The sequence below is a fragment of the Hypanus sabinus genome, chromosome 4, assembly GCF_030144855.1.
Source record: "Hypanus sabinus isolate sHypSab1 chromosome 4, sHypSab1.hap1, whole genome shotgun sequence".
Lineage (NCBI taxonomy): Eukaryota > Metazoa > Chordata > Chondrichthyes > Myliobatiformes > Dasyatidae > Hypanus > Hypanus sabinus.
In genome coordinates, this window is record NC_082709.1 from 93,840,846 (window position 1) to 93,863,621 (window position 22,776).

General features: G+C 45.3%; 1 protein-coding gene across 2 annotated transcripts in view; it reads left to right on the top strand.

The window, feature by feature from the left end:
- sema5ba (sema domain, seven thrombospondin repeats (type 1 and type 1-like), transmembrane domain (TM) and short cytoplasmic domain, (semaphorin) 5Ba) overlaps positions 1 to 22,776 on the top strand; it is a 531,708-nt gene that overhangs the window by 486,403 nt on the left and 22,529 nt on the right. For both annotated transcript variants that reach the window (XM_059967676.1, XM_059967677.1), the window contains 2 exons: positions 9,528 to 9,746; positions 10,455 to 10,625. In XM_059967676.1, coding sequence (XP_059823659.1) covers positions 9,528 to 9,746; positions 10,455 to 10,625 — 390 coding nt within the window. The remainder of the gene's footprint in view (positions 1 to 9,527; positions 9,747 to 10,454; positions 10,626 to 22,776) is intronic.

Consider the following 22,776-nt stretch of genomic DNA (forward strand, 5'->3'; position numbering starts at 1 on the left):
CCAATGTCCACAGTCTGGAACAGCCTCTGTTTGGGAGGTCTGCCTCTGTGCCGCGGTGCCTGAACCTCGACCGGCTGCGCCAAGTCCACATGGGCTGGTTTGAGTCGGTCCACTGTGAAAACCAAATCTCTCCCCTCAATGTCCAGAATGTACGTGGACCTGTTGTTGTTGATCACCTTGAACGGCCCCTTGTACGGCCGCTGTAGTGGTGCCCAGTGTCTGCCCCTTCGTACAAACACAAACTTACAGTTCTGCAGGTCTTTGGGTACATGGGTCGGGGTCCGTCTGTGCTGTGAAGTCAGTGCAGGGGCCAGGTTGCCGAGCCTTTCACGTAGTCTGTCCAGGACTGCTGTGGGTTCTTCCTCTTTCCCCCTTGGGGCTGGTATGAACTCTCCCGGGACGGCCGGGGCAACTCAGTCGATGAGGCACGCAGATCCTCTTTGGGCACTGTACGAATTCCAAGCAGGACCCTGGGAAGCTCGTCCACCCAGTTAGGTCCTCTCAGGCGGGCCATGAGAGCCGACTTCAAGTGACGGTGGAAGCGTTCCACTAGTCTGTTCAACTGTAGGTAGTAGGCAGTTGTGTGGTGTAGCTGCGTTCCCAACAGGCTGGCCACAGCCAACCACAGGCTGGAGGTGAACTGGGCACCTCTGTCGGAGGTAATGTGGGCCGGTACCCCGAAGCATGCTACCCAGGTTGCAATCAGTGCTTGGGTGCAGGAATTGGCAGATGTGTCGGTGAGCGGGACTGCCTCTGGCCACCTTGTGAACCGGTCTACCATACTTAGGAGGTACCGCGCTCCTTGGGACACTGGTAGGGGGCCCACGATATCCACATGAATGTGGCCGAACCTCCGGTGGGTGGGTTCGAACTGCTGTGGCGGGGCTTTAGTGTGCCGCTGCACCTTGGCTGTTTGGCACCGCGTGCACATTCTGGCTCAGTCACTGATCTGCTTGCGAAGTCCGTGCCACGCAAACTTGCTGGAGACCAGCCGGATGGTTGTCCTGATAGATGGGTGCACCAAACAGTGTATGGAATCGAAAACTCGCTGCCTCCAGGCTGCCGGGACGATGGGGTGAGGTTGGCCGGTAGCCACGTCGCACAAGTGGGTCCTCTCACCTGGGCCTACGAGAAAGTCCTGCAGCTGCAAACCAGAGACTGTGGTCCTGTAGCTGGGCATCTCGTCGTCTGCCTGCTGCGCCTCCGCCAGTGCTGCATAGTCCACCCCCAGGGACAGGGCCTGGACAGCTGGTCTGGAGAGTGTGTCCGCCACGACGTTGTCCTCTCCCGAGACATGCTGGATGTCCATCGTGTACTCGGAGAGGTAGGACAGATGTCGCCGCTGGCGAGCCGACTAGGGATCGGACACCTTCGTAAACGTGAATGTCAACAGTTTGTGGTCCGTGAAAGTGGTGAACGGCCTGATTTCTAAGAAGTACCTGAAATGCCGGATTGCCAGATACAGTGCCAACAGCTCCCGGTCGAAAGCACTGTACTTGAGTTCGGGTGGCCGTAGGTGCTTGCTGAAGAATGCTAGGGGTTGCCAGCGTCCCTCGATGAGCTGCTCCAGCACCCCACTGACTGCTGTGTCGGATGTGTCCACCGTGAGTGGGGTCGGAACATCCGTTCTGGGGTGCACCAGCATCGTGGCATCTGCCAAGGCTTCCTTGGCTTTAATGAAAGCGGCCGTGGCCTCCTCGTCCCAAGTAATATCCTTGCCTTTACCTGACATCAGGGTGTACAAAGGGCGCATGATACAGGCTGCTGAGGGGAGGAAACGGTGGTAGAAGTTCACCATACCAACGAACTCCTGTAGGCCTTTGACCATGTTAGGCCGGGCAAAGTGGCAGATTGCGTCTACCTTGGCAGGTAGAGGTGTTGCCCTGTCTTTGGTAATCCTGTGGCCCAGGAAGTCGATGGTATCGAGACCGAACTGGCATTTGGCTGGGTTGATCGTGACTGAGGTGGGAGTACAGCTGGCAGAGGTGGGACAGATGCTCCTGACGACTACTGCTGGCTATAAGGATGTCGTCCAAATAGATGAACGCAAAGTCCAGGTCGTGTCCCACCACATCCATTAGCCGCTGGAATGTCTGTGCGGCATTCTTCAGGCCGAACGGCATTCAGAGGAACTCAAACAGGCTGAACGGGGTGATGAGTGCTGTTTTGGGGATGTCTTCAGGGTGCACCGGGATTTGATGGTATTCCCAGATGAGGTCTACTTTGGGAAAGATTCGTGCCCCGTGCAGGTTTGCTGCAAAGTCCTGTATGTGCAGCACGGGATAGTGGTCTGGAGTTGTAGCCTCATTCAGTCTGCGGTAGTCGCCGCATGGTCTCCAACCCCCGGCTGCTTTGTGCACCATGTGCAGGGGGAGGCCCATGGGCTGTCGGACCTCCGTACGATCCCCAATTCCTCCATCCTCTTGAACTCCTCCTTCGCCAGGCAGAGCTTTCCCGGGGGGAGCCTTCGTGCGCGGGCGTGGAGGGGTGGTCCCTGGGTCTGGATGTGGTGCTGAACCCCGTATCTGGGCATGGCTGCCATGAACTGCGGTGCCAGAATCGATGGAAAGTCCGCCAGGATTCTGGTGAATTCGTTGTCCGACAGCGTGATGGAGTCCAGGTGTGGGGCCGGCAACTTGGCTTCACCCAGGGAGAATGTCTGGAAAGTCTCGGCATGTACCAGTCTTTTCCCTTGCAAGTCGACCAGCAGGCTGTGAGCTCGCAAGAAGTCCGTCCCCAGGAGTGGTGGGGCCACGGCGGCCAGTGTGAAGTCCCACGTTGAACCGGCTGGCGCCGAACTGCAGCTGCACTGTGTGGGTGTCGTAGGTCCGTATCGTGCTGCCATTTGCGGCCCTCAAGATGGGTCCTGGCTTCCTGTTGCGGGTGTCGTACCCCGTCGGGGGAAAGACGTTGATTTCCGTTCCGGTGTTGACCAAGAAGCGGCATCCCGACTGTTTGTACCAGACATACAAGAGGCTGTCCTGGTGGCCAGCCGCCATAGTCAGTAGCAGCAGCTGGTCCTGGCCCTTGCAGGGTGGGCAACAATGACGGGCTTTTGTGCCCCATCGCTGGTGGTAGAAACACCACTGTTCACTGGCCTCCTCACTCCTGCCTCTGTGTTGTGTGCCCCCTGCCGGGTCTGGTCTGGTCCAATGTTGGGGGCGTGGCCTGGTAATCTGACTGACGGACGCCACAGTCTCCCTCTTGGCTTTCCACAGCACATCTGCCCGGGCTGCCACCTTCCGGGAGTCGCTGAAATCTGCGTCAGCCAACAGCAGATGTATGTCCTCAGGCAGTCGCTCTAGGAACGCTTGCTTGAACATAAGGCAGGGCTTGTGTCCGTCAGCCAGGGACAGCATCTCGTTTATCAACGCTGACGACAGTCTGCCTCCCAAACTGTCCAGGTGAAGCAAGCGGGCACCTCGCTCACGCCGTGAGAGGCCAAAGGGTCCCAATGAGCAGCGCTTTGAGTGCTTCATATTTGCCTCCTTCTGGGGGCGACTGTATGAAGTCCGCAACCTGGGCGGCTGTCTCCTGGTCAAAGGCGCTCACCACGTGGTAGTAACGCGTGGAATCAGAGGATATCTGCCAAATCTGGAACTGGGCTTTTGCTTGGCTAAACCACACGCGTGGTCGCAGCGTCCAGAAAGTTGGCAGTTTTAGCAAAACTGCGTGAACAGATGAAGAGTCGGTCATCTTTGGTCCAAATCCCGTTTTTAACTGTCGGGGTCATCAATGTAGCGATGTGCTACATACAGAGCTAGAGACGACACGCAGTCGGTAAGTCGTTTCGAGACAAGTTTATTCAAACTTCGCGGTGCTGGCAGTTAATCCCTAGCGCTCGCCCTACCCAGGCGGAAATGACGTCAGAGTTGCATTACCGAAGTCTCCCCCCCGTGCGCTAGCTATTTGTGAGCCGGTTCGCCTGCGCAGTAAGTGAGTCGCCACAGTATAAAGGTAGTAAGGTAGAAGGGCTAAAGTGTGTGTACTTCAATGCAAGAAGCATCAGGAACAAAGGTGATGAACGGAGAGCTTGGATACATACATGGAATTATGATGTAGTGGCCATTACGGAGACTTGGCTGGCACCAGGGCAGGAATTCCCGGATTTCAATATTCTCAATATTCCCGGATTTCAGTGCTTTAAAAGGGATAGAGGGGAGGGGGAATGGGAGGAGGGGTGGCATTACTGGTCAGGGATACTATTACAGCTACAGAAAGGGTGGGTAATGTAGCAGGATCCTCTTTTGAGTCAGTATGGGTGCAAGTCAGGAACAGGAAGGGGGCAGTTACTCTACTGGGGGTATTCTCTAGCAGCAGAGATACCGAGGAGCAGATTGGGAGGCAGATTTTGGAAAGGTGCAAAAATAACAGGGTTGCTATCATGGGAGACTTTAACTTCCCTAATATTGATTGGCACTTGATTAGTTCCAAGGGTTTAGATGGGGCAGAATTTGTTAAGTGTGTCCAGGATGGATTCCTGTCACAGTGTGTTGACAGGCCGACTAGGGGGAATGTCATACTAGATCTAGTATTAGGTAACGAACCGGATCAGGTCACAGATCTGTCACTGGTGAGCATCTGGGGAACAGTGATCACCGCTCCCTGACCTTTAGCATCATCATGGAAAAGGACAGAATCAGAGAGGATAGGAAAATTTTTAATTGGGGAAGGGCAAATTATGAGGCTATAAGGCTAGAACTTGCGGGTGTGAATTGGGATGATGTTTTTGCAGGAAAATGTACTATGGACATGTGGTCGATGTTTAAGGATATCCTGCAGGATGTTAGGGATAAATTTGTCCCGGTGAGGAAGATCAAAAATGGTAGGGTGAAGGAACCATGAGTGACAAGTGAAGTGGAAAATCTAGTCTGGTGGAAGAAGGCAGCGTACATGAGGTTTAGGAAGCAAGGATCAGATGGGTCTATAGGGTAGCAAGAAAGGAGCTTAAGAAGGGACTGAGAAGAGCAAGAGTGGGGCATGAGAAGGCCTTGGCGAGTAGGGTAAAGGAAAACCCCAAGGCATTCTTCAATTATGTGAAGAACAAAAGGATGACAGGAGTGAAGGTAGGACCGATTAGAGATAAAAGTGGAAAGATGTGCCTGGAGGCTGTGGAAGTCAGCGAGGTCCTCAATGAATACTTCTCTTCAGTATTCACCAATGAGAGGGAACTTGATGATGGTGAGGACAATATGAGTGAGGTTGATGGAGCATGTTGATATTAATGGAGAGGAGGTGTTGGAGTTGTTAAAATACATTAGGATGGATAAGTCCCCGGGGCCTGATGGAATATTCCCCAGACTGCTCCACGAGGCGAGGGAAGAGATTGCTGACCCTCTGGCTAGGATCTTTATGTCCTCGTTGTCCACAGGAATGGTACCGGAGGATTGGAGGGAAGCGAATGTTGTCCCCTTGTTCAAAAAAGGTAGTAGGGATAGTCAGGGTAATTATAGACCAGTGAACCTTACGTCTGTGGTAGGAAAGCTGTTGGAAAAGATTCTTCGACTTAGGATCTGTGGGCATCTGTTCATGCCATCAGGTTGGAGGCTACCCAGCCGGTATATAAGGTGTTGTTCCTCCAACCTGAGTGTGGATTCATCTTGACTGTAGAGGAGGCCATGGATAGACATATCAAAATGGGAATGGGACGTGGAATTAAAATGCGTGGCCACTGGGAGATCCTGCTTTCTCTGGCGGACAGAGCGTAGGTGTTTAGCGAAACAGTCTCCCAATCTGTGTCACGTCTCACCAATATATAAAAGGCCACACCAGGAGCACCGGACGCAGTATACCACACCAGCTGACTCACAGGTGAAGTGTCGCCTCACCTGGAAGGACTGTCTGAGGCCCTGAATGGTGGTGAGGGAGGAAGTGTAAGGGCAGGTGTAGCACTTGTTCCGTTTACAAGGATAAGTGCCAGGAGGGAGATCGGTGGGTAAGGATGGGGGGGATGAGTGGACAAGGGAGTCATGTAGGGAGCAATCCCTGCAGAAAGCCAGAAAGAGGGGGAGGGAAAGATGTGCTTGATAGTGGGATCCTGTTGGAGGTGGCGGAAGTTACGGAGAATTATACGTTGGACCTGGACGCTGGTGTGGTTGTAGGTGAGGACAAGGGGAACCCTATCCCGAGTGGGGAGGCAGGCGGATGGGGTAAGGGCATTTCACATTTCCCCCTCCCCCCACTACTTTCAAATCTCTTAGTATCTCTCCTTTCAGTTAGTCCTGACGAAGGGTCTCGACCCAAAACGTTGACAATGTTTCTTCCTATAGATGCTGCCTGGCCTGCTTGTGTTCCACCAGCATTTTGTGTCTGTTGTTGGAATTTCCAGCATCTGCAGATTTCCTAGTGTTTGCTGATTAAATAAATAAACAGATTCAAAGTACATTTATTATTAAAGTATGTATGACCCTGAAATTCAACTTCCCCACAGACAGCCACAAAACAAAGAACCATAGAACCAACTTGTACAAAGAAAAACATCAAACATCAAATCCCCTCTCCCTATGCACAAAAATCATGTAAATGGCAACAAAAAAATGAGTGAAAAAACAGAATATAAAACACAAAATCAAAAGACATATTTCCGCTTAGTGTTCATTATCAGCAGGTTGCCTCAATTCAAAAATCAGCCAAACGTAGTAACAAAAAAAAGTGATCAGAGCTAGAGCACATGATAAACCTTAATTAAAGTTCAAGTCTACAATCAGCATTGACTAGACCTTGCTCTGACATCATCTGCCAACATCAAGGGAGAGAGTGATCACTCGAAAGCAAAGATCTTCCCTCGAAAGCAGTGAGCAGTAGGGAGAGAGACAACCTCTCGCAGAAACCTTCTCTGGCAGCACTGAACTCTTGCACCCATCCCAATGATTTCAATCTTCCTCGGCACTTTAATTGGCAAGAGATGGAGTTGATCATGGGCTCATGCCCCATCTCCTGGCTTGCTGGCATACTTTGGCTGCAGACTTGTGGAATACTCTTGGACACAGCATGTGCCAGATTGCCTGAAAGGCCTGAAATCACACTGCCAGAATATAGATACAGGCTTGAACAGTAGCAAAGCAATATCTGAAATAAAAAGATGTTAAAGAACTATCTTGAGATGTCACCTTCTGTACCATTGCTCACTGGTGCCATCTTCTTCCAGAATAAGCAAATTAATGGATAGATAGATAAATATGTACTGTACGTACATACATACATACATACATACAGACTAAGAACAAGAGTTGCAGAGTCCTTAAAAGTGAGTCCATAGATTATAAAATCTATTTGGTGGTGTACTGAGTGAAATTGCCCACGTTGGTTCTGAAACCTGATGGTTGCAGGGTAAAACTGGTGGTGTGGGCCCTAAAGCCTTTGTACCTTCTTCCCAATGGCAACAGTGAGAAGCGAGCATGGTCTAGATGGGGTCCTTGATGATGGATGCTGCTTTCTTGTGGCAGCACTCCTTGTAAATGTGTTCAGTGGTGGAGAGGGCTTTGCCTGTGATAGACTGGGTTGGAACCACCACCTTTTCTAGATTTTTTGGATCTTGTGTATCCATAGCAGACTGTGATGCAACCAGTCAGAATACTCTCCACTGTGCACCTACAGAAGCTTGTCAGAGTTTGAGATGATATGCTAAATCTACACAAGCTTCTATGAAAGTGGTGGCGCTGTCTCGCCTTCTTTGTGTTGACAGCTATGTAATACAATACCAAGGAATTTAATGTTACAGATCCGCTCCACCTCTGATCCCCTAATGAAGTCATTTGACCCAGACTTTTGGGGAAAATGGGACAAGGTCTTCCATCTGCCTTTTGTTTGTGCTCCACAAGAGGCACCCCTGCCTGCCTCTTTTAATATCACTTTGTCATTTTCCTTATCTCAGAATACCTCTGATATTTGCCCCAGTCTCTCCAGTTCCTTAGCCAGCTCCACATTCAATGGGTATAGAGATTTTGTCAAAATTCTCTACCATGATAAGAGAGTGGTTCTTTCCAGTGTTCTAGCCATTAACTAGCCTTGATTAGCCAGAGACAGGAGAGACAACAGATGCTGGGACTGGATCAAAAACAAACTGCTGGAAGAACTCAGTGGGTCAGCCAGCATCTGTGGAGAGAAATGGGCAGTCAGTGTGCCAATGAGACCCTTTATCTGGACTGATATTTATTCCTCAGCACATATGATGAGACCAATTATCGACGCAGTACCTGTGTGTAAACAGCTTCTTTTGCATTTGAGTGAAGTAGTTTGTTGGCTGTAATGCCCTTTGGGATGTGCTGAAAGTGATTTGAAAGGCATTAGTGATTGGTATCCACAGCATAATAGTATACGGTCAACAGACTAATCCAGCTGGCTAATGGAGAAGGGACTGAGACATTCAAGTTTAAGAGATTACCCTTATTCAATGGTCTAGGCTTCTGAGTCCTGATTCCTGAGGATCTCCAGTACTGCCTGAACTCTTAGGAAAGAGGATCCCCTCATTTGGGCCATGCTCTCTTCTTACTGCTACCATCAGGAAGCACAGAAGCCTGAATCCCCACATCACCAGGATCAGGTACAGCTACTTTCCTACAATGATCAACTTCTCAAACCACATGAATAACCCTAGTCATACCTCAGCAATGGAACACTATATAATCACCTCTTGCACTACCATAGACATATTCTTATATATTTTATGTCTGTACATTGTTTCTATCTGTCATGCTGCTGAAAGCAAATTTTCATAGTACCTGTACCTTGCTGTACTTGTGCCCATGACAATAAACTTGACTTGAGCTCACAGAAGCTCTCATGGTGAACCTATTTGGCATCCCTTTCAAAACATCCACATCATGGTAGCACAACACTTTACAGTACCAGAAGCTCATGCTTGATTCACATCACTGTCTGTAGGTTCTCCCCGTGACTGTGTGGGTTTCCTCTGGGTGCTCTGGTTTCCTCACACAGTCCAAAGATGCACTGGTTACTGGTTTGTAAATTATCCCATGATTAGGTTACTGTTAAATTGGTGGTTGCTTGGCAGCTTGGCTTGCTGGGCTGGAAAGCCTGTTCTGTTTCGTATCTCAATTTAGAAAATCTTTCCTCTAATGCAGTGATCAGAACTACACACAATACTCTAAATGTGGCCTAACTAAAGTTTAAAACAGTTTTAACAATCCATTTATTAAATAGTTCTTCCAGATTTATTTAATTAAACAAATTTGCATTTCAATATCTTGATTTCTTTGGTGGGATTCAAGATTCAAGATTCAAGATTGCATTCTGAAGTATCTGAGAATAGGAGAACAAAAGGAATGTTATTCCAGATCTGAGGCAGCATTAAACACACACACACACACACGCGCGCGCACACGCACACACGCACGCATGCACACACACTATAGAACGTGAACACAAAATTTTAAAAAATCATACTCATTTCATTATGAAAACAATCCTATAAATATTCACTGTTATATACTGAAATCAGGTGGTCTCTCTGGGACAGTAGCCAGTGCACCATCCTGTTACTTAACCACCCTCTCTCTCTTCTGCAGATGTGATTGATGATCTTTTGAAGTTTAGCCACCAAGCTCTCCGCAGGATCAGTGGTGGATGGTCAGCATGGATGCCCTGGTCATCCTGTTCCCGAGCGTGTGAGACAGGATTCCGCTCCAGGAAGAGGAGCTGCACCAACCCAGAGCCTGAGAATGGGGGGCTGCCCTGCCTGGGGTCCCCCATTGAGTATGAGAACTGTAACCAGCAACTTTGTCCAGGTAACTTAAGCTCAGAGTCCCAAGCATGCTTTCAGAATCTCTGAATGGTACTATATCAGGAATACACTCAACATGATGGTAAGCATGGACTATGTGGGCCGAAGGGCCTGTTTCCATGCTGATGTGCTCCGTAGCTCTATGCCTGTAAGCTACAAGGTGATGCCAATATACTTCAGAGACAAGTATGTGTCATAGAGCACTATAGCACACAGACAGGCTCTTTTCCCTTATAGTCCATGCCGAACTATTATTTTGCCCCATCCCATTAACCTGCACCTTTCGGGTTGGGTGAGACCAGAACTAGAAGTCATAGGTTAAAGGTGAAAGATGGAATATTTAAAGGGGATCTGAGGGTGAGCTTCTTCACCCAGATGGTGATGTGGCTGTGGAACATGATGCCAGTGGAAATGGTAAATGTGAGTTCAATTGTAACACTTAAGAGAAATTTGGATAGGTACATAGATGACAGAAATACAAAGGGCTGTGGTCCAGGTGGGCAGAAGACCAGGTCAGCACGGGTTTGATAGGCCACAGGGCCTGTTTCTGTGCTGTAGTGCTCTATGACTTTAAGCCAAGAACTCTTTGACAGTGTAACTCTGGAGTGGGACTTGAAGTCATGGACGTGGAGCATGGCCAAGACTGAGTCAAGGGTATATGGTTTTTGATACCTCGGCTAAACGCTGCTTTTCCTTTCAATCTTGATTACAGTTAAGGGAGCTTGGTCCTGCTGGTCACCTTGGTCCCTGTGCTCTGAAACATGTGGAGGTGGACACTACCAGCGTACACGGACTTGTACGAGTCCAATGCCAGCGAACGGTGGGGACATCTGCATTGGGCTACATTCTGAGGAAGCTCTCTGCAACACTCAGGCTTGTGAAGGTGAGCTCTCTACTTGGTCTTAGGTTGATAAATTGGCTTATGATTGTCTCATGTACCAAGGTCAGTAATAAACTTTGTTTGGCAAGCCGTGTATACAGACCCTTTCACTGCATCCTTGCATTGAGGTACTACAAGAGAAATCAGAACATAGTGTAGACAGACAGTAGAGTGCAAGGCCTTGATGAGGTACAGTAGGAGTCCATATTATCAATGCAAGATTTTGAAGACATATTGCTGTCTATTAACAAAGGTCTACTCCCTGATGAGCTGTCAGCAGACAGGCCTCTGTATTATCACCACTGCTCCACCAAATCTCTACTGAGATTTGGGAATATGTTGTATGATATTGCTTGCTTGCTTATTCATTCATTCATTTATTTATTTATTTGTCTATCTGTCTATCTATCTATCTATCTATCTATCTATCTATCTATCTATCTATCTATCTATTTATTTATTTATCTATCTGTCTGTCTGTCTATCTATCTATTTATTTATTTATTGTTCTTATTATTATTATCATCATCTTTATTTGCACAGTTTGTCATTTTTGCACACTGGTGTTTCGTCCATTCTGTTGGGTGGGGGTCTTCCATTGATTCTATTGTGTTTCTTGTATGTATTATGACTGCCCGTAAGAAAATTTACCTCAGGGTTGTATATGGTGACATATATGCACTTTGATAATAAATTTACTTTGAACTTTGAGAATTTGTGGTAGCACAGTTGGTTAGTGGTTAGCATAATGCTATTACAACACCAACGACCCAGGTTCAATTCCTGCCGTTGTATGTAAGGAGTTAGTACGTTCTCCCCATGAGCAAGTGGATTTCCTCTGGGAGCTCTGGATTCCTTCCACATTCCAAAGGCGTATGGGTTAGTAGGTTAATTGGTCATGTGTGCATTTGGCTGGTGCAGGCTCATTGGGCCAGAAGGGCCTGTTACTGTGCTGTATTATATAAATACTGTATAATTGATACAGTGGTATCAGAGGGACAGGAAAAACATCCGGAATACAGTCTGGTCTGGTTAGCCTCACCTTATACAGTAAACCCCTCTTTTCTGAAACAAATCTGCCCTCTGTGACCTTTGGTCTGAAAGTCCTCTCCTGTGTCACGTTTTCCTTTGTTTCTGTGATTATCAAAGATCAACTTTATTTGCCATTTCCAGTACATGTATTAGGAATTTGTGTTGGCATGAACAAGTACAGGTGTCCCCCGTTTTTCAAACGTTTGCTTTACAACAGCTCGCTGTTACAAAAGACCTCCATTAGGACATGTTTTCACTAACCAAAAGAGGATTTTCGCTTTTACAAAAAAAAGACACCCACTTTATACGTGTGTTTACCCTAAGAAAGACTACAATGACCGTGAAGCCTTGTGTAGGTAGTGGTTTGCGCATGCGTGTACGTGCGAAGGTTTGTACATGCACATGCATGTACGTGCCAATTTTTTTTTTCTTCAAATCGATTTTGGCTTGCTGTCTTTCTGAGTTTCATAAGACACCGTACATATCGGCTGTATATTTATCATATCATTTCTGCTTTTACTATATGTTACTGTTATTTTAGGTTTTATGTGTTACTTGGTATGATTTGGAAGGTTATTTTTTGGGTCTGGGAATGCTCAAAAATTTTTCCCATATAAATTAATGGTAATTGCTTCTTTGCTTTACGACATTTCGGCTTACAAACAGTTTCATAGGAACACTCTACCTTTGGATTGCGGGGGAAACCTGTAATTGCAGTCTGTAATTTAATGCTTTTAAAAGAAAAAGAAACAAAAACTCACAAACCCCCAACATCCCTAAACCCTCCCTCACACAACAACCAACAGATCACCCAAACTCCCCAACCTGCCAATCGGCAACAAGAAAGAATGGGCGAGAACCGAAAAGAAAACATCAAACTGAATAAGGCCAAAATGAACTACAGTCCCATCTACAAATCTCAGAATTTCAATAACATCTCCGATAGCATCAGGACCCTCTGAGGGCAGCGACTCAAACCAGCAGCCCCTCCAAGGGCAGCAACTTGAATGGCGGGCCCTCGGAAGACGGCAACTCGAACTAGCAGGCTCTCCAATGGCAGTGGCTCGAAGTACAGATATGGAATAAAATGTGCAGAATTTCATAAATACCAGCAGGAATTTAATGTTTTTAAAATATTAAAATTAGCATTATTGAAATTGTTTAAAGTGTTTTAAGCATCTTCCCAAGAGTTTCTTTCTCAAGGCAGTTAATCTAATCAACAATTCTAGTTAACCACCGTCTCACCTCTCGATATTACCTCAGACACTGCATTGCACTCTAAACATTTTCAAGAAAATGACTTGAAAGACCTTTGAGGGGGGTTTAATGGCTCTGACCCTGTACTCTCTGGAGTTTAGAAAAATGAGAAGGGATCTCATTGAAACCTGTCAAATATTGGAAGTCCATGTGGATGTGGAGAGAATGTTTCCTATAGTGCGGGGGGGGGGGGGTGATCTAAAAGCAAAGGGCACCACTTCAGAATAGAAGGACATCTGTTTAGAACAGAGATGAGGAGAACTTTCTTTAGCTAGAGGATGGTGAATCTGTGGAATTCATTGCCATGGATGGCTGTGGAGGCCAGGTCATGGAATATATTTAAAACAGCAGTTGATAGGTTCTTGATTAGTAAGGGGGTCAAAAGTTACAGGGAAGAGGCAGGAAAATGCAGTTGAGGAGAATAATAAATCAACTATAATGGAATGGCAGAGCAGACTCAGTGGGCTGAATAGTCTAATTCTGCTCCTATGTCTTATATGTTATGGTCTAAGCAGAGTACTCTTGGTCTAAGAATGCTTTAAATAGTCTGGAGATACAGAAACTTGTATCTGTCTCAGCAAACAATCTGCTGGAGGAACTCAGTAGGTAAAGGAGCACACGCTGGGAGGAGAGGAAAGGGCCGTGGTGCAGGGTTTCAACCCAAAGTCTCCATAATTCCTTTCTTCCTACAGATTCTACTCCATGTGCTCAGTTCCTCCACAAGACTGTTTTACCCTTCAAGCAGTCATTCAGGTCACTACAGATTCTTTATCTGAGGAGGAACACTTGTTACACTTGTTGGATTGGCTGTAGAATTGTTATATTTCTTGTAGTTTAACTTTATTATGCTTATTTGTATTTTTATATTATCACCTCCAGTATATACATGTAATTATTCATTAGGTTTCCCTATGGTTACAATTACCTCTGTATTTTTATGGGAACTTCTTGGTTTCAGTGGTAAGTGTCATATTACTTGAATCTGGCTATCTGATTGGTTAACTGTTTCTATTATCTCAAAGTTCAAAGTAAATTTATTATCAAAGTACACATATGTCACCATATACAACCCTGAGATACATTTTCTTGCAGCATTCACAGTAGCTACAAAGAAACACAATAGAATCAATGAAAAGTAGACACAAACATAAACAGACAAATAACCAAGGTGCAAAAGAAGACAAATTGTGCAAATACAAAACAAAACCCAAATAATAAATAAATGAATGAATGAATAAACAAAGAATGTTGAAAACGAGTTGTAGATCACTTGAAAGTGAGTCTATAGGTTGTTGAATCCGTTCAGTGTTGAGGTGAATGAAGTTATCCATGTTGGTTCAGGAGCTGGATGGTCTGGTATAAGAGGACCACACTACTTTTTTTAGTCTGCTCTTCTCCTCCCTTTGTTTTCTCTCTCTATGCTTTGTCCTTTCTTCCTTGTCACACTTAATAAAACAATCATAGGTAACAAGTTTTATGCCTCATTTTTGACTTCTGAAGAACCTTTGGTTCGCAAAGCCATCATGGGCCAGCACAGCAGCATTATCGCTGATGTCTAGGTAACCTGTGCTTCAGTCTCTCAAGTAGGTCTTGAACTCTCAGCTGTCCAAGTCAGCAGCAAAATCCTTTCCCAATCTGAACTGCTGTCACTACTTGTCATGGTGTTAAGATTTAATCAAAGGATAAAATTAAACACCTCTGGAATGGAATTAAACACCTCATGAGGAGTGTGATTCTCCTATGTATGTGATCAGTCCCCAGTGCAACTCTTTCTCAACACTGGTATCACAACCAGCCTATTTTTCCAACCAAATTACAGTATTTCTTATAAGGAATTTTCATGCAACAAGGGACAAGAAGACTAATCAGTTTTAACCCTTGTTCACTAATGTCAGTTTTCCTCTTGGCTTCGCTGACAGGTTTGGGGAAGTTCTACTAACATACAAAGTGCTGAAGGAACTCATCAGGTCAGGTGAAATCTATGGAGGGAAATGGACAGTCAGCGTTTCTGGTTGAGCCCCTTCATCTAGACTGGAAATAAAGAGCCAAGATAACCTGTACTGCAGGAAATGGGTGGTGCAAGAACTGGCAGATGATCCATCTGAGGCGGGGTGCTGGGAGAGGGGAGAGTGGGAATAGTGACAGAGTTATGAGAGCAACATTTCCTCTCATTTATTTTACAGAGGCATAGGCCTCTGTACAGGCTCTGAACAGGAAATTGTAAACAGCCTGAAAACTGCATGGAACATTGAATGTTAAGAGAATTCCAGCTGTGTGGTAACAAAGGCTATGTGCGTGGGGGCATTTCAGTCACTGCACAGCCATACAGCTTAGACAATGCAACGGCTGAGAGGTGATCCATGGAGGTGATGAAATCTGACAGGAAAGGAAGGTGGAATATGGAATCAAATAAGGGAAGTCATGAGGAGAGATGGGAACAGAGGGTGAGGGGACACAGTGGGAGGAGTGTGTGGGTGATGCGCTGATGAAGCAGATAGAGTAGGGAAAATAAACATGATATTTGGGGGTGGGGGTGAGTATGGGAGGAAGAAGATAGAATTCAGGTGCACACTGATTGGTTTGTAGACTACACAGGTGGAATATGAGATACAGAGTTCCTCCAGCATATTCTGTTCTACAGATCCCAGCATCTGCAGTATCGTAATAACTATCAGATCAGAATCAGCTTCATTAGCAATGTCTTAAGTGACATGAAATTTATTGTTTTGTGGCAGCAGCTAAGACATAAAACTACTTTAAATTATAAAATAAATGCAGTAAATAGTACAAATGAGGTAGTGTTTAGTGGTTCATGGACATTTAAAAATCTGGTGATGGAGGGGAAGAAGTGGTTCCTGAACAAGTGTGGTCTTCAGGCTCCTATACCATCTCCCCTGTGCTATTAATGAGAAGAGGGATAGTGAGGGTCCTTAATGATGGATGCCACCTTCTTGAGGTAACACATCGTTAAGATGTCCTTAATGTTAGTGAGGTTTGTGCCCTTGATGGAGTGGCTAACTCTAGAAGAACATAAGAAATAGAAGCAGGCTTAGACCATCAATAAGATCAGGGCTGACCTGGTTGTGGACTCAACTCCACCAACATGCCTTTTTCCCATAACCCTTAATTCTCCTGTGGTCTTGTAGTGGTTAGCTTAAGTATTAACAGCACCAGTCCTAAGATCATCGTCACAGCGGCCATCATCTGAGTGGACAAAGTCAGAATGGTGATCTTGAGGCTTTTGCTCTTCATGGCTTCAACAAAGAAAGGTTTCAGTCAGAGAAAGCAAAGGAAGGAAAAGCTCAAGGTTAGGTTTTTTCCCTTCTCTTCTTTATCTCTGCTCAGCTAGCACAGGAGAGATGCGAGGTTGGATAGTGGAATGCTCCTCTTATGGGATGTGGGAAGGCAGGGAGACCTCCAGTTTTCTTGATGACTATACCTTCGAGATGTGCATCCAGATGCAGCTTCTAACAATCCACATTAAGGAGTTGTAGCTGGAACTGGATGAACTCCAAATCATTCGGGAGGCTGAGGAGGACAGGAGTATAGAGAAGTAGTTACACCCAAGGTGCAGGGCACAAGAGACTGGATGACAGTCAGAAAGGGGAAAGGGTAAAGGAGCCAGTGCAGAATACCCCTGTGGCCATCCCCCTCAACAACTGGTTTTCCCACTTTGGATGCAGTTGGGGGGTTGAGCTAACAGAGAAATGTCACAGTGGTTGGGTCTCTGGCACTGAGTCTGCCTCTGCGATTCAGAAGGAAGGGGAGAGATGAGGCATGCCATGGTGATAGAGGATTTGTTAGTTAGGGGAATGGATAGGAGGTACTGTGGGCGAGAACGAGATGGTATGTTGTCTCCTGGCTGCCAGGGTCCAGGATATCTCAGATCAAGTCCTTAGCATTCTTAAGTGGGAGAGTGAACAGCCAGAAGTCATAGTCCATGACTTGGGTTGGATGAGTGATGAGGTTCTGCTCAGGTTGTTTAGGGAGTTAGGTGCTAAGTTAAAGGGCAGGACCTCCAAGGTTGTGATCTCCAGTCTGCTAACTGTGCCACTTGCTAGTGAAGACAGAACTAGGAAGATTATACAGTTTGATAGGTGGCTAAGGAGTTGGTGTAGGAGGGAGGGCATAAAAGTTTTGGACCATTGGGCTCTCTTCCAGGGAAAGTTCGACCTGTACAGAAGAGATGGTTTGCACCTGAACTAGGGTGGGGGGACTAATATCCTAGCGGGAAGGTTTGTTAATGCTGCACGGTGGGGCTTTAACCAGAGTTGCAGGGGGATGGAAACTAGAGTGCCAGAACTGTTAGTGGAGAAGTTATGGAGGCAGATGTTGGTAAGACCTCAGACAAAATTCGGAATCAAGAGGTTGAGCATGGTGCAATGAGTGTCCTGAGCAAAAAGTATTGTAGGGAAGGCAGATGATAGAGGTGAAGATGAAGCCACTGGTTTACAAACAGATGCATGTATAGTGAGGAGAGGCTGACAACAGGGCAAAATTGCAGTCAACAGGATGAGTTGCAACATAAAAGGTGGACAACATTGAAAAGGGTGAATATAGGACTGAGGTGTTATATTTGAATGTGCATAGTATACCTTGCAGATTGGCATGTATGATGAAGGCATCACTGAATCATGGCTGAAAGAAGATCATAGCTGAGAGCTTAACATCCAAGGATACACCTTGTATCGAAAGGACAGGCAGAGGGGGCAGCATTGCTCTGTTGGTAAGGAATGAAATCAAATCATGAGAAAGAGGTGATATAGGGTTGGAAGATGTTGAATCATCGTGGATAGAGCTAAGGAACTGCAAGGGTTAAAAAGACTGATGGGAGTTGTATACAGACCCTGAAACAGTAGTAAGAATGTGGTCTATAAATTACAATGGGAGATAGAAAATGCATCCCAAAAAGGGAATGTTACAATAATCATTCAGGATTTCAATAGGCAGGTAGATTGGGAAAATCAGGATGGCACTGTATTCCAGGAGGGAGAATTTCAGGAGTGCCTACAAGATGACTTTATAGAGCAGCTCGTGATTGAGCTGACCAGGGGTATCAGCTATTCTGGAATGGGTGCTGTGCTGTAATTAAAAAGAACTTAAGGTAAAAGAACCCTTAGGGAAAGTAACCATAATATGATCAAATTCACCCTGAAATTTGAGAAGGAGAAGCTAAAGTCAGATGTATCAGTATTACAATGGAGTAAAGGGAACTACAGAAGCATGAGAGAAGAGATGGCCAGAATTGATTAGAAAAGAACACTGGCAGGGATAATGGCAGAGCAGCAATAGATGGAAGTACATCTCAAAGAGGAAGAAGTATCATAAAGGCAAGATAATGCAACAATGGCTAACAAGAGAAGTCAAAACTGAAAAAAGGGCATATAATAGAGCAAAAATTAGTGGGAAGTTAGAGGAATGGGAAGTTTTTAAATACCAACAGAAGGCAACCAAAAAGTAATTCAGAAGGAAAAGATGGATGATGCACCATCAATAACTCTCGGAGACGTGAGGCGAGATATAGGCTTTTATTGTCTGGAAGAAAGAACAACCAGCAACTGACCACCACACTACATCCTGGAGACTGAGGCCGGGGCTCAGGCTCCAATCGCCTTTACATTGGGGTCCGTGGGAGGAGCCACAGGAGCAGTCAGCGGGGGGGGGGGGGGGGGCATGTCCAGACAGGTATATGTAGTTCACCACAATGGAATACAAGAGTAAGCTAGCCAATGATATTAAAGAGGATACCAAAAGTTTCTTCAGATACATAAAGTGTAAAAGAGAGGATATCAAATCACTGGAAAACAGTGCTGGAGAGGAATGGGGAACAAGGAAATGGTGGATGAACTGAATAAGAATTTTGCATCAATATTCACTGTGGAAGGCACTAGCAATATGGTGGAAGATCCAGGTGTCATGAAGTCTGAGAAGTTACCATTACTAAAGAGAAGGTTCTTGGGAAACCAAGAGTCTAAAAGTAGATAAGTCAGCTTGACCACATCATGTGCACCCTTCAAGAAGGGAGAGAGGCAGAAGAAAGGCAACTATAGGCCATTTAGTCTCTTAGTGGTTGGGAAGAAGTTAGAGTAAATAATTAAGGACAGGTCTCAGGGTTCTTGGAGATATATGATAAAATAGCAGTCAACATGACTTCCACAAGGGAAAACCTTGCCCTTTCGATAGGTTTCAGTGAGATCCCCTGTTATTCTTCTGAATTCCACTAAGTACAGGCCTAGAGCCATCAAATGTTCCTCATATGATAAGTCTTTCAATTCTGGGATCATTTTTGTGAACCTTCTTTGACCACTCTCCAATGTCAACACATCCTTTCTTAGATGCGGGCCTTCTTAACTGCTCACAATACTCCAAGTGACGCCTCACCAGTGCCTTATTACATCCTTGCTTTTATATTCTAGTACTCTTGAAATGAATGCTAACCTCACATTTGCCTTCCTCACTACAGATTCAAGCTGCAAATTAACCTTTCAGGAATCCTGCACGAGGACTCCCAAGTCCCTTTGCACCTTAGATTTTTAACTTTTCTCTCCATTTAGAAAATTGTCTATGCTTTTATTTCTTGTACCAAAGTGCATGACCATACACTTCCCATCACTCTATTCCATCTGCGACTCTTTTGCCCATTCTCCTAATATGTTTAAGTCCTTCTGTAGCCTCTCTACTTCCTCAACACTACCATCTATCTTTGTACCATCCACAAACTTGGCCAGAAAGCCATCAATTCCATCATTCAAATCATTGAGATGTAGGGTGAAAAGAAATGGGCCCAACACAGACCCCTGTGCAACATCATTTGTTTCCAGCAGCCAACCAGAAAAGACTCCTTTATTCCTACTCTTAGCCTCCTGCCAATCAGCTAATGCTCTATCCATACTAGCATCCTTCCTGTAATACCATAGGCTACCATAGGAAACCGTGCTGACTTCGGCCTGTGAAGGTTGAGATTAATGCTTTTTGTTCCCTTGCTACTGAGCTAGGGTCAGCAAAGCTCAAAACCGTGATCCCATTATACTCCAATTAATGGCCATCAACTGAACTGTAAAACTTTAGGGACTGACTTTAACAGGAACCTGAACGCTGTGAGTTAACAGCTGTGGTGCTCCCAGTCTAAGTATGTCATTAAAAATAATGAGATGCTTTTCCAAATTACCCTTGCTAATTAAGATTTATGTACAAGAAACTCCCCTCTTATACCTGCTGTGCAAGGCTTGTAATTGGATAAATGGATAACTTCCTACATATTCTCTGTGTTCATAAAATATAATCCAACAAGCAGTGTGGCTGCCAAAAATCAATTCTGATTAATTTCTGTGGCACCACATTCCTCAATTTGTTATTTCTACTGAAGCGGGTTATGACTTGATTGTGAATCTTTCTGTGAACCTGGAACAAATAGTGACAGGAGAGACATTGGACTTAAGAAATTTTTCCTGTATGCTCAACTCTGCACACATTGGGGTAAAAATTAAATATGGCAAGTGGTCTCCTTTTTGTTTTGATTTGATTTTCCCAACAGCTTCTTGCTCTGTGTTGGGATATGTCATTGCCTGTGTATTTTAGTTTTACTGTCGATCCTCTCTCTCATTCTCTCTGTCTCATTGTCTCTCTCTCCCTCTTTTTCTTTGTCCCTCTCTCCCTCCCCCTCACTCTCACTTCTCTCTCGTTTTTCTTTCTTCCTCCTTCTTTAATCTCTCTCTCTTTCACTGTCTCCCTGTCTCTCACTCTCTCTTTCTCTCTCCTTCCCTGCCTCCCTTTGACCACTCTCCCTGTTTCTCACTCACATTTTTCTTGCTCTCTCTGTTACCTTCTGTCACTCTCTATTTTGGTTGCTCACTCTATCCATGACTTTGGATCTTTCCAACATTCTTTCTCTCTCCTTGTCCTTTACTCTGTGAGTTGACTCTCCTCTCTGTTTCTGCCTTTCTCTTCTGTTCCCCGGTCTTATTCTTTCTTTATCACTTTTTTTTATCTTTTTCTGTCTCTCCCTCTCTCATTGCAGTGACTTTCTGTTGCTGCCTCTCTGTTTCTCTGATTAAGTGGCCTCTGGATATTTGCATGTTCATCTCACTAAGCATCCAGGTGTCTGTCTTTCTGTTGATCTGTCATTCTGTCTGTCAATCAAACTGAATTGCAGTCCTTTTTCATTCTCTCTTTTATTTACATTTTTGCTTCACTTTTTCTTTCTCCTCTGTGCGTTACAGCACAGGAACAACCCTTTTGGCCCATCTAGACAATGCCAAATTATTGAACTGCCTATTCCATTGACCTGCACCAGACCACAGCCCTCCACACTCGTCCCATCCTCATATTCATCCAAGTTTCTCTTAAATCTTGAAATTGAATCCGCATCCACCACTTCCATTGGCAGCTCGTTCCACACTCACACCACCCTCTGAGTGAAGAAGTCCCCCTCACGTTCTCCTTAAACATTTCATTTTTCACCCTTAACCCATGACCTCTACTTCTAGTTCTAGTCTCACCCAAATTCCGTCACAAAAGACTGTTTGCATTTACCTTCTCTATACCATTCACCTTCATTCTCCTATTCCCCAATCTACCTCTACGCTCAAATCTCCCCCATGCTTCATTGTTTGTTTCATGCCCCATTGTTTGTTTCATGAAATAGGGTACTTAGATTCATAAATGCATAGAGTGATGCAGCACAGAAGCAAGCCTTCTAGCCTATCTCTATATTAGAGTCTGGTTTTTTAGAGTTCTTCACCAGACCTACGAGGGAAAACTTCTATTGTGTCTGTACAGTACTCTAATCTCTGTGGAGAAGACGGTCCCATAGTATGATGGTGCAAAGACTTTCCAGGCTTTAACCCAATGGCAACACTATTTAAAGAGGCTATGATCGAATGATAATGATCTCCCTCCAGCCCCCAGAATATTGTTGGTAAGGGGGAGGTGCTTAAACTCATGATATATCACACCCTATGGATTTATCTTCTTAGTCTATTAACACTGCTCTTTGTTGTTTCCTGTCTGAACCTTGTTTCATCTGGAGACATTGATATTAATTTTTGATGATATTTTACTCAGCTACATTATGGTCATTACCATAAGGCCAGGAATAAAATTAATTAGAGATAAAAGTAAAATTAGGCCATTCTGCCCATTCCTTCATGGCTGATTTATTATTCCTCTCAAACTCGTCCCCCTGCCTGCTCCCTGTAACCTTTGATGTCCTTACTAATCAAAAACCTGTCAATCTTTGCTTTAAATATACCCAATGACTTGCTCTTCACACCCATCTGTGGCAACGAATTCCACCGATTCACCACCCAGTGGCTAAATAAATTCGATCTCATCTCAGTTCTAAAGGGACTTTCTCCATCACAAATGTATTTTTTAAAATCTCATTCTTCTGCCTTCTCCCTGTAAAATTTAATGCCCTTATCAATCAAGAATCTTATCAATTTATGCCTTAAATACACTCAATGACTTGGACTTGTCTTCCACAGCCCTCTGAGGTAATGAATTTCACAGACTGACCACATTCTGAGGACTCTCCTCCTCTTCTCAGCCTCAGTCCCGTTATCTTTTTATTGCGGATGAGGCTGAGCCCTGGGATATTGGATTCTCCTACTAATGGAAACATTCTCTCCATGTCCACTCTGTTTAGGCCTTTCAGTATTCAGTATGTTTCAATGGAATGCTCCCCCCCACCCCATTCTTCTGAACTCAATATATTGAGCACAGGCCCAGAGACTTCAAACTCTCCTCATAAATTAAGCCTTTCATCCCCAAGATGATTTTTGTGAACCTCCTCTGGACCCTATCCGGGGCCAGCACAGATACAGGGCCAAAAACATGGCAGCACAATGGCAGAGTTAGTGGAGCC